The sequence below is a fragment of the Ranitomeya imitator genome, chromosome 4 (assembly GCF_032444005.1).
Source record: "Ranitomeya imitator isolate aRanImi1 chromosome 4, aRanImi1.pri, whole genome shotgun sequence".
Taxonomy (NCBI): domain Eukaryota; kingdom Metazoa; phylum Chordata; class Amphibia; order Anura; family Dendrobatidae; genus Ranitomeya; species Ranitomeya imitator.
Window position 1 is genome coordinate 152225500 of NC_091285.1, and position 12584 is coordinate 152238083.

General features: G+C 42.7%; 1 protein-coding gene across 2 annotated transcripts in view; it reads left to right on the top strand.

Annotated features, from left to right (window-relative positions):
- The window catches only part of ARHGAP26 (Rho GTPase activating protein 26), a 590718-nt gene that overhangs the window by 147029 nt on the left and 431105 nt on the right, over nt 1–12584 (top strand). For both annotated transcript variants that reach the window (XM_069764052.1, XM_069764053.1), the window contains exons 6-9: nt 655–765; nt 4915–5019; nt 5352–5481; nt 9755–9855. In XM_069764052.1, coding sequence (XP_069620153.1) covers nt 655–765; nt 4915–5019; nt 5352–5481; nt 9755–9855 — 447 coding nt within the window. The remainder of the gene's footprint in view (nt 1–654; nt 766–4914; nt 5020–5351; nt 5482–9754; nt 9856–12584) is intronic.

The following is a 12584-nucleotide window of genomic DNA, read 5'->3' on the forward strand; positions in this document are numbered from 1 at the left end:
ACAACGGCCCACAGTATAGTAAATGACACCCCTGAAATCTGTGTTTCTTCCTCGGTCTCTTGCGGTCTTCGGATTAGATGGCAAAAACCTCCTGACACATTCCCTTCAGTGTGAAGAAGAACAAGAAGTCGTGAAAGTGGTGATGTCCCCCTGACAGAGCGCTGATCTTAGCATTGAGTGTGACTGGGCTTACATGGAGAGACAAAAGCCTTCCACAGAAAATCCATGTTCAGTTCTCCAAGATGTTTGGATCAATCACCTGCCGAAATCAAAGGCTGGCCACACCAAATAATGATTTGATTTGGATCGCTTTTGTTCATTCACTTAGTTTATTTTTATCCATTAACCAAATACTATTAACACTTCTATTTATTAAAACATTCTTACTTTGCAGCATTTGTACAACACTTGCCTAAAAGGATTGGAGCGACGTTGAACATGGCAAATATTTAATACACTCGCTACACACGCTAATCATTGGTAACCTAGGGGGGGCAATAAAAAACAAAACTGTATGTACGGTCTGCGATATTCTTGTCTACAAGGATAGTGATGAGCGACCGTGCTCAGATAAGGCGCTATCCGTGTATTTTAACACTCGATTTGTCACATAATGAAGCAATTCTGTGATACCTTGTGTCTTCTGTGTGGCAGGCTGACAGTCAGGTCGACCAAATGAGGCAGCATTTCTATGAGGTGTCGCTGGAGTACGTTTTGAAAGTCCATGAAGTGCAGGAGCGGAAAATGTTTGAGTTTGTGGAGCCGGTAAGTTTACTGTGATTTTTTTTATTTTCTTCTTATAATGAAGTACGGTATGTATTTTTTATTAGTGACTTCCCATTTCCTTGTGACATTTACAGCATAAGGCATCTCCACTAATATCTGTCTTCCCTTAACCTTTCTTCTGCAATTTTCCGGTTGATGTCTGAATACAGAAAAATATTCCGAAGCTTCAAATCAACTTTATCGAAAGAAAGCTCCCTTTGAAACCTTGTTGCTTATTAGATTATTCCTTGAGCTCCCTTTATTAGTCTGTAATCCATCAGAATACTCTGGTGGGAAGGTCAAGAAGGGCAAAGACAGACAAATGGAGCCTTCTCCAGCTGCTGTGGAAATGCACCATGGGAGGTTTCCGTGCTCTTCTGTGGGTTGGAGATTGTCAAATCTGCAGAAAAGGCCACGTTTTCTGTTTTGGGACACATACTCACATTTCTTTCCCTTTACCAAAACAAGAAATAATCTATTTTTTTAGCCAATATTCCCTCGTCAATTGAGCAAATCCAAGAAGAGGAGGGTGTTAATCATTTGGACAAGGTCTAGCAATGTCTGTATACTAATCTTTCTTTCTTTGGCAAGCAATAATGTGCGATAATGTGTGCTGAGTAGAGTCTGAGAACACACTTGCGTAACGCCTTAGGTTACAGATTTAGTAGTAGTGTTTCTATTTTGTAATGTCAGATATTATGCACAGGTTCACGAGGCCAATGTATAGGTACGTTTTAGTGACGGTACCACGGCTACAATGCCTGGATCGCCTCTAGTTCTACTGGAATGGATCCTATGTTGATTCATGTCTGGTCTAGAAGAACCACAGGAGGTCCAAGTCTTCAAGCAATGGTACAGAAACTCAAATGGGCCTACATTTACCATAGTGTGACCTTGGGCAGTAAACTTGCGGATTGGACCTCGTGGGAGTTTTTTTTTTTTTTTAAAGAATGAAAACTTTTAAAGGTTTGTTTAAACTGGCCACATGGCATTTCCATTCTAAGAATGTGTTCACGTTAGACTATGAGCATATTTGACTTGTGTGCCTGTAAAGCTACTGGCTTATACTCTGATGTAGCCGCAGGCCTCCATAGACCCAACAGATGCTAAAAGACGGTCCTTTTTTTCCCTTATTTAGGGTGGTCTGCTCAGGAATTCCTTTTTAGTCTATAGTAATGGCCAGGAGTCTGCTTTTTTTTTTTGTTAATTTGGCTATTCAGTGGCATATGTCAAGGAATGCTCCCAATATATACCCCTGTCGTATGTAAGTAACATAATGTGAATAATGCTGACAATGACTTTGTCAGAATTCTGTACGAGAGAAGACCACAACAAATTCCATTTTAAACCAGCCAATTCAGTCCTTAAAAATCAAGCAATGGCATAAAAGTTTCATATAGAGAAAGTAATTGGGCAAAGTCACTGTGGACTTAATTATATTAATTTACACAGTATGTCCAGTTTACTAGAGACACTCATCTAGTAGCGCCTTGGGTCTCCACAAGTCATTCTTCAAGAATATTGGCCCATGCATACAGGATAGTCTATAGCTGCCGACACCTACTAGAATAAGTTACTGATATGGTCTGAACTGCCCATTTCCCCTCGCCCCAGGAATGCTTTAAAGGAATAATATTTGGGGACTGTAAAAATCAGGGACAACAGGTCTAAACAAGCTTTGTGGCCTAGTATTCAGTGGCAATTTGCAGGACTGTGCACCTTCTGTTTGGAATAATTCTTGCCATCCTTCTTCCTTCGATGAGTTCTGTTCTTTCATCATTCTCTGTTTGAGATCCTGGTCCTTGGTAGACTTGCCCCGATGACTACTTGTCATTCGAAGTCACTCACGACGCATGGTTTTCCCATCCCATTGCTCATTCACACTGAATCTGATCCATTGAAAAATTGCTTACTTGATTTTGTGCTGCAGCCCCTGAAGCTAATGCACATTGATGCACGGTTGAAGATTATGTTATGGCTTTTTAGGGCATGAGACGACGTAGAATCCATGTTTGATCACCGTAGACTACTCTAGTGTCCGTTTCATGGACGGTTCACATGCTTTTTGTGATGCAGGAAGTGATAAGTGCTGAATGTATTTTCCATGTGGCTTAGGGTTTGGTTCACATAGATTTAGAAACTAGGATCCTCTTCTGCTACCATTTCCTCTTTACACAAGGGAACATACTCTGGTTTAAACCAGTACACAACAGCTTTATTAATAGCTTGCAGATTAACCAAGGCCATTAACTCTGTGTATATGTTTCCGGTTACTTCTGCTGATAAACAGACATTCCTTTTGAGATTTTCCTTGTAAACACATTAAAAGCTTATGGTACATTATAATGTCAAAATTATGTTAACATTGAAATTGAAGGCTGCTTTTTAATAGATGTTCCTCCCAGGTACATGGCCATTGGTTACGTTGCTGCCACCAAACAGTTCATGGCCAGATCACCATGATCCTCGAGTTGTAGGTTCCTTGCAGATTCATTGAGCTTTACACTTATTGATGAGCTTTTCACAGCAGCGTGTGGCCAAATGGTGACGTATCTGTGGACACTGCACAGCATCATAGAGAGAAGCATGTGTTTAGTATCTCTTATTCTTGGGAAGAAAACACTCATGAGCACACTGATGAAACTGTCACAATCTTCAAAATTGGTGGGGGTTTATTACAACTGAAAAAGGACCGGTCACAAGGACAAAGGTAGTCAGTTTGGGGTCTTATTTTATTTCTACTTTTAAGGCCGGAATCACAGATACGCGAGATATGGCCGAGTATCGCAGGTGAAATCCCTCCTCTGGCGCCAGCACTCCGGAGCGGAGCGTGCGGCACCATGTGTTGCTGTGCAGCTGCATGCTCCGCTCCGGAGTGCCGGCGCCAGAGGAGTGATTTCACCTGCGAGACTCGGCCGTATATCACGTATGTGTGATCCCGACCTAACTTAGAGATGCTTAGGATGACCTACCCTTAGCAAAGCCATAATCGGTAGGAGTGCGACACCCTGCACACCCGCTGATTAGCTGTCCTCTGTGATGGCGGGGTCCAGAAGTGCTCACTTACAGAGCTTCTCCATTTACTGATTGGAGCTGTGACCGGGTACTGCACATCCACCCCTTATTCAAATCAATAGGGGGCGAATGGGCAGAACCTGTCTGAGACCACTATCGGTAGATGGAGCAGCTCTGTAACTGAGCTAATCGAGGATGCCAGGTGTCGCACCCCCACAGGTAACACATTGATGACCTATCCTTAGGTCAATCTTTAAGTGGTCAACCATATTTTTAATTTAGTTTTTTGAGATTTTTTCTTTAAATACACCTCGTTGTTTAGTGCAAATTTTTATGATCTTTACCAATTAGGGCTGTGCTCACAAGTTAATTGTGCAAAACATAAAAATTGGCGCCAAATAAAAATTTTCTGGAAGTGTATTGCAATGCAAACTTAAAAAAAATAAATAAAAAAGGAATGTTCAGGGAAGTAACAGGAATAAAATGAGATAAAACTTCCCACTTTTGACCCAGTCCTCTTTGAAGCATGTTCATGGCAAAGACCTCTTGTTGTTTCTTGCGTTTCTGTCCCGTGATTGCTTATACCATAGGAGTAAAATTCCAATCGTTCTTCCTTATTTCACTAATGTGTTTATGGTGCTTTAATTCTTCCATGCAACAAATGCAGAAAGGATAATGGCCGAACGTTCTCAAGTGACATTCTCCCTACAGCTCTAGTAACAAGTATGATGTGACTTGTGTGACTTGACCCAAGCCAAGTGTCCTCCTTTGAGTGTATGAACCCCTTGACATCTTGGCATATTACACAGCAGCTTGGGGTGGTGAAATTCCTAGGTCTTCAAACAATTTGAATTAGAATCTATTAACAAGATTTTCGGAAATTTGTGCAACAAATCTGTGAATAATTGGCATTATGGCAGGCAACGTTACATGCAACAATGTTGTAGAAGCATATTCAGTATAGGATCAGAAGTATAATTTGCGGCTCCAGCCCACTATGAGCATAATCTGTCATTTATTACACTGTGCCTTGCTTTATGCTGCGTGCATCCTGCCATGGTTTATTATGTCTAAAATGATTGGCAGTGTGTAAATTGTAATTCACGTCCATATCGTTATTTTTCTTGTTTTCAGCTACTTGCCTTTTTACAAGGACTCTTCACTTTTTACCATCATGGCTATGAGCTGGCCAAAGACTTCAGTGACTTCAAGACCCAGCTGACCATCAGTATCCAGAATGTAAGGATTTCCGCACTTTTACGTCCGTAACATTTTCTGTTTCATCAGTCAGAATAAAAGAATATGTAATATGTTTATAGTAAAAGATCACAAAAGAAAAATACAAAAATTGTTATTGTAAAATACCATAATCCTCAAATCTCTCAAGTGCAGATTAGATCAGCAACTAAATTAGATTTAAAAAGAAACAATTACACAAACAGTATTTTCACATTTTTGTGCATGCTTTGTGTAGATTTTCTATAGGATTACAAAAAAAGCTAAAAAAAAGATAATAAATAAAAAGCTTAAATGTAGTTTCAAATGCTGAAAATAATGAATGTGTTTTGTAGACTCGGGATCGCTTTGAAGGAACTAGGTCTGAGGTGGAGGCGCTGATGAAAAAGATGAAAGAAAACCCTCATGAACAACAAACTTTTAGTCCTTATACAATGGAGGGCTACTTGTACATACAGGAGAAGAGTAAGTAAAGATTGACATTTTAGTAAAGCCGACTTGGCTTCCAAGGGTTTTCAATGCTTTTTAGTAGGCTACCGTAAGGAATCCATTTGTGTTGCCTGCGCTAGGTTTTAATGGTCTAGTGAGAGCTGCCATTCTTCTTAAAAGGGGTTGTCCGGTAAAAAACGATAAATCTGCAGTCACTCTGTGTGACTGCAGACTTATGAATCCTCCCCCAGCACTGCACTGTGCTCTGCGGGGATTTGCCATTTTCTGAGCCAGGACCAGTGGGTGCGTCTTCTAGCCCAGAGGTCCCCAACTCCAGTCCTCAAGGCCCACCAACAGGTCATGTTTTCAGGATTTCCTTTGCATTGCACAGGTGATGCAATTATTACCTGGGCACGACTAAGGAAATCCTGAAAACATGACCTGTTGGTGGGCCTTGAGGACTGGAGTTGGGGACCTCTGTTCTAGCCGGCCAAAACCACTGTACAGCAGCATCGTTAGACGGGACGCGGCTGCCTCCACTAGACTGGCTCTGTCCAGGAGTATGTAGAACGCATATGTAAGCAGGTTGTGGGATGCAGTAACGGACTGGAGGCAGAGCAAAGTTTAACAAGTTTAATAACAGGGAAATACTCCACGCGGTGAGGCAATGGGTTAAATGGGAATAAACAGATTAGTTTGCAAAGGAAATGCAGAGTTCAGAAATAAAGGATCAGTTAGCAGCAGTTCTTGTGAAACCCTTATATCAGAACTTCCTCAAACAGTGACTCCTGCCGGGAAGTCAATGGCGCCAGCAACGGCTTACGCGGTATCTTTTCCTATGGGGTTCTATGGGCAACAGTGCCTCATCTTCTGGCGACAGCGGTCGGTGTCTGGACCTAGTCCATATGCTATAGTGGCTGATAAGGGTGCAAACCACAGTACTGTACTAGCCCAACGTGGCTCTGCAAATGTACACTGGCAAAGACAGGGTCTCCTGTGAGCAGGAAAGTATGAGCTAGTAAGGTGGGTGCTGCCAGTCTATCCAGCACTCGGTTCTCTCTGTGCAGCATGTGCGCTGTACTCACGGTCATAAGGCACACGGCACCTCGATCTGTCAGCTACTGGGCGCACTGCACTCTTCTCTCTATGCTGCACGCTGCCTGCTCCTGCCAAGACTGAATTGCCGATAACCACTGGCGTACTGCTTCTCTAGCGGGGTGCTGCAGCCGATCTCTCTCTGGCAGCACACACACAATACTCACTAACCCAGAGCGTTCAACACCTCGCTCCCTGGTGATCAACGGGCACCCTGCACGTCTCTCCTCACAGTCTCTGTCAGCGGTGACGATGGTGGTGTTTGGGCGCGGGCCTGCGCTGTACAGATGCTCCTGGACCGCCTCACTCACCGGTCCCTGCGGCTGGTGGCAGGAGACAACGGACGCTGACGTGCTCGTAGCTGGTGCTCCCAGGATGGAGCACTCCTCTCCCTGGCTGCTGCTGCGCACACTTGTCTCTGCACTCTCTGCAGCTGTCCCTCTCTCTGGATTCCTGCTGGGCACACTGCTCTGCTCAGCGTGGTGGTCCTCTTCAGACTGTACTCTGTCAGGGGGAGGTAAGTGGAGCACCCCGTTCAGCTATGTGCGCGCTGCCCTGGGTTGGCGCCAAACTGCTTTGCTGCGCACGCTTTTCCCTTTTATATCTCCACCACCCTCGGTCAGGAGGAAGTTCTGCCTCACTCCAGCTTCTCCCAGGCAACAGAGGATGCAGCCTCTCAAGTTCCGGACCCTGCACGCAGGTACCCACTGTCTCTTTATCCCCCTAAGGCTGGGTTCACATTGCGTTTGCAGCAGCCCGTTCAACACATACGGTAACGGGCTGCTGTAAACGCAAGTGCCGGTATGGCAGCATGCTAGCACAGATAGAGCATCTGCTAGCTCTATCTGCGCTAGCGGTGACGGACCTGGAAACGCTGCAGCCCGCGTCTCAGGGTCCGTCACTCAATGACGGCACATCGCTAGCGCACGCCCATTGTGGGCGTGCGCTAGCGATGTGTCTGACATTGGATTTAATGGTGCATTAACAGACTACGTTACACCGCGTTTATGCCGCGGTGTAACGTAGTCCGTCTAACGGGCGGGTTCAACGCAATGTGAACCTAGCCTTACACCTACATACCCTCCGATCCCAGCTCAGAAATCAGTGAATACACACAGTGCGTGCTCTTAGGGGGTTCAGAAGTCTGCAGTCACAGAGTGACTGCAGGCTTATAACTTTGTCAGGACAAACTCTTTAAATTGCAGTATGCATTACAGGGTTGTCACCACTATCTTTCCCAACCATTTCATTTACCAATACTCTGTCACACTTACTTGAGTGTCGATGGAAGAATATGCTGCTTAAGATCTCTAAAACATTGGATGGTTTTTATAGACCTTACTTATGTTCAGCTAAATGTACAATGTTTTAATGAGTCACCAGGTTAAAAGTAGCCAGTTTTCGCTCTAATTTTATTCCAGCTGATTCCCAGACTATTTTTTTTTTTCAATCTGCTATACCGCTTCAGAGATTCAGGCCTTTATATTTATTGCAAATTTTAATGGTCTTTACCAAAGACCATATAGAATCCTATGAGCAGCACCCCCTTGGTAAAGAGCCAACCATACAGCGAATTTAAAAGGAAAAAAAATGGATTATTCGGGAACAGCAGGAAAGAAAATTTAAAGAGTACCTGTCACAACCACCCCCCCCCCCCCCACCCCCGGCGTTTGTAACTAAAAGAGCCACATTGCGCTGCACTGATGCTGCATTGTGACAAGGTGGCTCTTTTAGTTCTGGTCCCTGGCACTGCTGAAATAATAGTTTTTGAAATTTGTCCCTCATACCTCGAAATCGCCACGGGGGCAGGTCTTTCCCCCCTAATCCAGACGTCTCACAGCCATCACTCATGGCCAGGCACCGCCTCCTCTTCCTTCATTAGCGTTCCTGGCGCCTGCTCTGTAAGTTCGAAGGGCAGCACAACTGCGCATGCCCGAAAAAAAAACAAACATAATTTGCTTCATCTACTATAGTATTGGGCACATTGGTAGCACCCCTGATTACTTATATATGTATATATTAGTGGTGCCCGCTTTTCTTCCATTATCTGAGCGATCATGTGTACCGGCTCATTAAGGTAATGAATTTTCACCTCGCTCCATTCACTGGTGACACGTGATCGCTCGGCCTCAGGAGCCGCTGGAAGCCAGAACCAGATGCTGCAAGGGCGCGCAGGGAAGGTAAGTAGGAGGGGGTTTTTTTTTCACAGCTGTTGGAAGCCAGCGTCTGTAACTGTGCGTTCTGTAAGAGAAATGAATATTCATTGCCAGTGCAGTGAATATTCATTTCTCTTTAGCACTGGGCACAGTTACAGCCGCAGCCACCGGCTCCCTCCTGCCTCCTGTTACCAGCTGCTCCGCTGCTCCCCCTCTGCCGCCGGCTTCTGGGACAATGACTCGTGTATAAGCTGAGGGGGGCGTTTTCAGCACAAAAAAAAGTGCTGAAAAACTGCTTATACACTAGTATATATGGTACTATTAAATTGCCAAAACTTGAGTTAGAAGTGACTTGGCTTACTTCATGGTTCTTTTTTTAGTTAAAAAGTCTATGCCTTTAATATCTTTCTAAGTTTTAATATAAACATTTTTTTAATATATTAATTTTTTTAAGGTTTTTGCTTGTTCATATCGTTCTGGCAATATACAGGAGTTTGTCATCCCGCTCAATCTACAGAGTGAAGTGAAAGCTACAAAAAAAGAGTAAATCTACATGAGTTGTAATGTTGGTCTGTACCCACTGAAACGTGGGAGTGAGCTTACATCCTGTGGAGAATGTTATGAGAAAACTCTATGAAGTTTTTACTTCTGTATTTGCAAGATGAACACAAGATTTTGTGCTAGTATTTTTATTACTTGTTATGATTTTGTGATGACTGAACTATAATGGTGACCGGTATTGTGTGATCACTGCATCCAAATTTTCTTCCTTCTCTGGAAGGCAGTTTACTCCTGTTTGCTCTACTGGAAATAAAAAGCAAATTTTGACCCCCACAACAAGAATTTTTGGATTGCCAGTAGAAAACACGTGCTTATTCACACTCCTCATTTAAATTGTTGTAGAGTAACGTGCACACCAATTGGGACATGTAACCAAGGCCTATCCTTGTGCTAGTCTTATGGACTATAGTTTAGGGTTTAAGGCTAAAGTATAGTAGAGAGTTAGAGCGTCCTACATTTTTTTTTTTTGCTAACTCATATTTGTCACTTCATTGCAGGACACTTTGGAACATCTTGGGTTAAACATTACTGCACCTATCAGCGAGATACTAAGCAGATCACCATTGTCCCTTTTGACCAGAAGTCAGGGGGTAAAGTGGTAAGTTAAATAATAGTTATATTACTTTGATAAAGATGTACATCTCCAAATTAAATAGAGTATACCATATGATGTATCTAACATTGGGCTCACATCCAGGGGGACGTTATAAAATGCAAGTTTCACAAAAGCAATTGCATTTAGGATATACTGGGTCCAGGCAAGTCAGAAATGGACCTCATAAAATGTATGTAGTCTTTGCGTCATTCCGCCCTGGTTCTTCCCCAGCTCCCCCTATTTTGGCGGTGTTGCCCATAAGTTGCGTGAAAACAATATTACAATTGCACAAAAATTTGTAGACTTTTCAAAGTGTTTTGCACCAATTTTCTGGTGTAAACACTTTCATGAATTGTGGCCAATATCTCGCACTACCTGTTTCCTAAAATTGTAGAAATTTAAACTACAACATAGGGGAAATTTCCAACAATGCAAATTTCGTACAGTTGACTCAAACAATTCATGGGATCCTGGTCCCGTTCCATGACACTCTTATGTTGCAGCAGGACCAAGAATCAAACTTACTATTATCTGCTGGCATCATGGGTTCCATTTCTAATTAACAGCTCCCATGTCATCATGACAAGCGTCACTCCAGGATATCACAAAGCCTTCTAATCAGGAGCAGTACCCATAATGCCAGCAGGAAGTAGGCAGATCCAGGGCTCTTGTCAGGCGGGCGCTGAACACCTACGTGGCTGCTGGGCCAGGATCCTGAATAACTGTTTTACTCCACTATCTATCCATTGATTTAACCCATTTAGGCAAAATGCATAATGATGTGTGCCTTGTGCATTGTACATTGCGAAGCTAAGAAAATTCTTAATAATATGTAACCACGAAAAGGTGATAATATACATCACTACAATAGAGACTTGTTCCTTCTTCCTGTTGAACAATATCTGATTTTTCCCCTTGCAAGTTGTATATTAGCAATTTCTCTTGTTTTCTCTGTTCTCTAAAAATAACAGATTTCTACAGTATTACTGTTCCCATGGGGGTTGTCACCAAACTTTCCCATACTAATAAATGACAAGACTGCTTAGTTATGCCAAGATACAGGAGTGTGGGACTTGGTGCATATGTAGGCAGCTTTGTGAGTCTAGGAATCTCTGAAAACCCCTGTGGGAAATGGACGCCAGTTATTTCCCGTTTGCCTCTGTAGACAACAAGTAACAAAACTGCTAATTAGTGATGAGCAAGTATTCATGTTACTCGGAGAACAGCCAAGCATGCTCGGTAAACTCGAGTATTTTGGGCGTGCTCGTAGATTGTTTGAGTCCCCGCAGCTGCATGATTTGCGACTGCTAGACGACCTGAATACATATGGGTATTCCCTAACAAACAGGCTATCCCTGCATGTGTTCAGGTTGTCTAACAGCCGCAAATCATGCACCTGCGGTGACTCAATCATAATATACAAGCACACCCAAAATACTTGGAGAACACCCGAGCATGCTCGGAAAACTTGAGTAACTAGCATACTCGCTCATCTCTACTGCTAATGACTAGAAAATTTAAGATTTACTGTAGAGGGAAAAGTAAAAATTTTGTTTTTGACACCCTTCTTCCCAGAGCCATAACTTTTTATTTTTCCGTCAATAATGCTGTATGAGAGATTGTTTCTTGCTGGACGAGTTTACTTTTGAATGACACATTGATTTTACTATATAGTGTTCTGGAAAAACAGGGAAAAAAATTCCAAGTGTGGTGAAATTGCAAAAATAGTGCAATACCACCAATTTTTTTTTTTCACCATGCTCACTAAATGCTGAAACTGACCTGCCATTATGATTCTCCATGTCATTACAAGTTCACAGACACCAAACATGTATACATGTACAGGTTCTTTTTTATTTAAGTGGTTGGAAAAAAAAAAAAGTGCCATTTTTCGACACCCGTAGCGTCTCCATTTTTCGGGATCTGGGTGAGTGAGGGCTTATTTTTTTGCGTGCCGAGTTGACGTTTTTTATCTATACCATTTTGGGGTAGATACGATATTTTGATCACCTGTTATTAAATTTTATTGCAATGTTGCTGCGATCAAAAAAATTCTGACCATTTGATGTTTTTTTCTCGTTTACCGATTAGTTTAATTCTTTTTATATTTTTATAGATCAGCGTTTCTGACTTCTGCAATACCAAATATGTGTTTTGATTTTTTTTAAATTGTTTTATATTAAATGGGGCAAAATGGGGGTGATTTGAACTTTTTATCATTTTTTATTTTATTTTTTTATATTTTTAAAAACCTTTTCTTTGCACTTTTTATTTTCTTCAGTAGTCTCTTTAGGCAATCTAAAACAGATTGTGTCAGAACTGCTGCACTCAGTAAACGAAGTTATACCTCATTGGATATAGCTTCTCTTTGTCTACATCAGGCTGCTCTCAGATGAGGTAGCCAAAACCTGCTGACAGATTCACTAGAGCACTACTAGGACAACCCCTTCTCATTCTCCATCGATAAAGTAAAAACGCTTCTACTAACCTTCCGTCCCAGCGCTGTTCCAGCGGTGTTAGCACTCACGTTCCCAGGGCTCACAGGAGGTTGTACCATCACACGAGCCCTATGCCCAATCCGTGCTGGCTTCACTGCCAACGCCTTCGGACATATTGAACATCAACAGGAAGCCAACGCTGCGGCTGCTTTTTGACTTCATGTTCGATTTGCCATAAGGCAGACACAGAAACATTTCTGTATTCTGATGGTTGGGGGCACACAGACTGCCTAT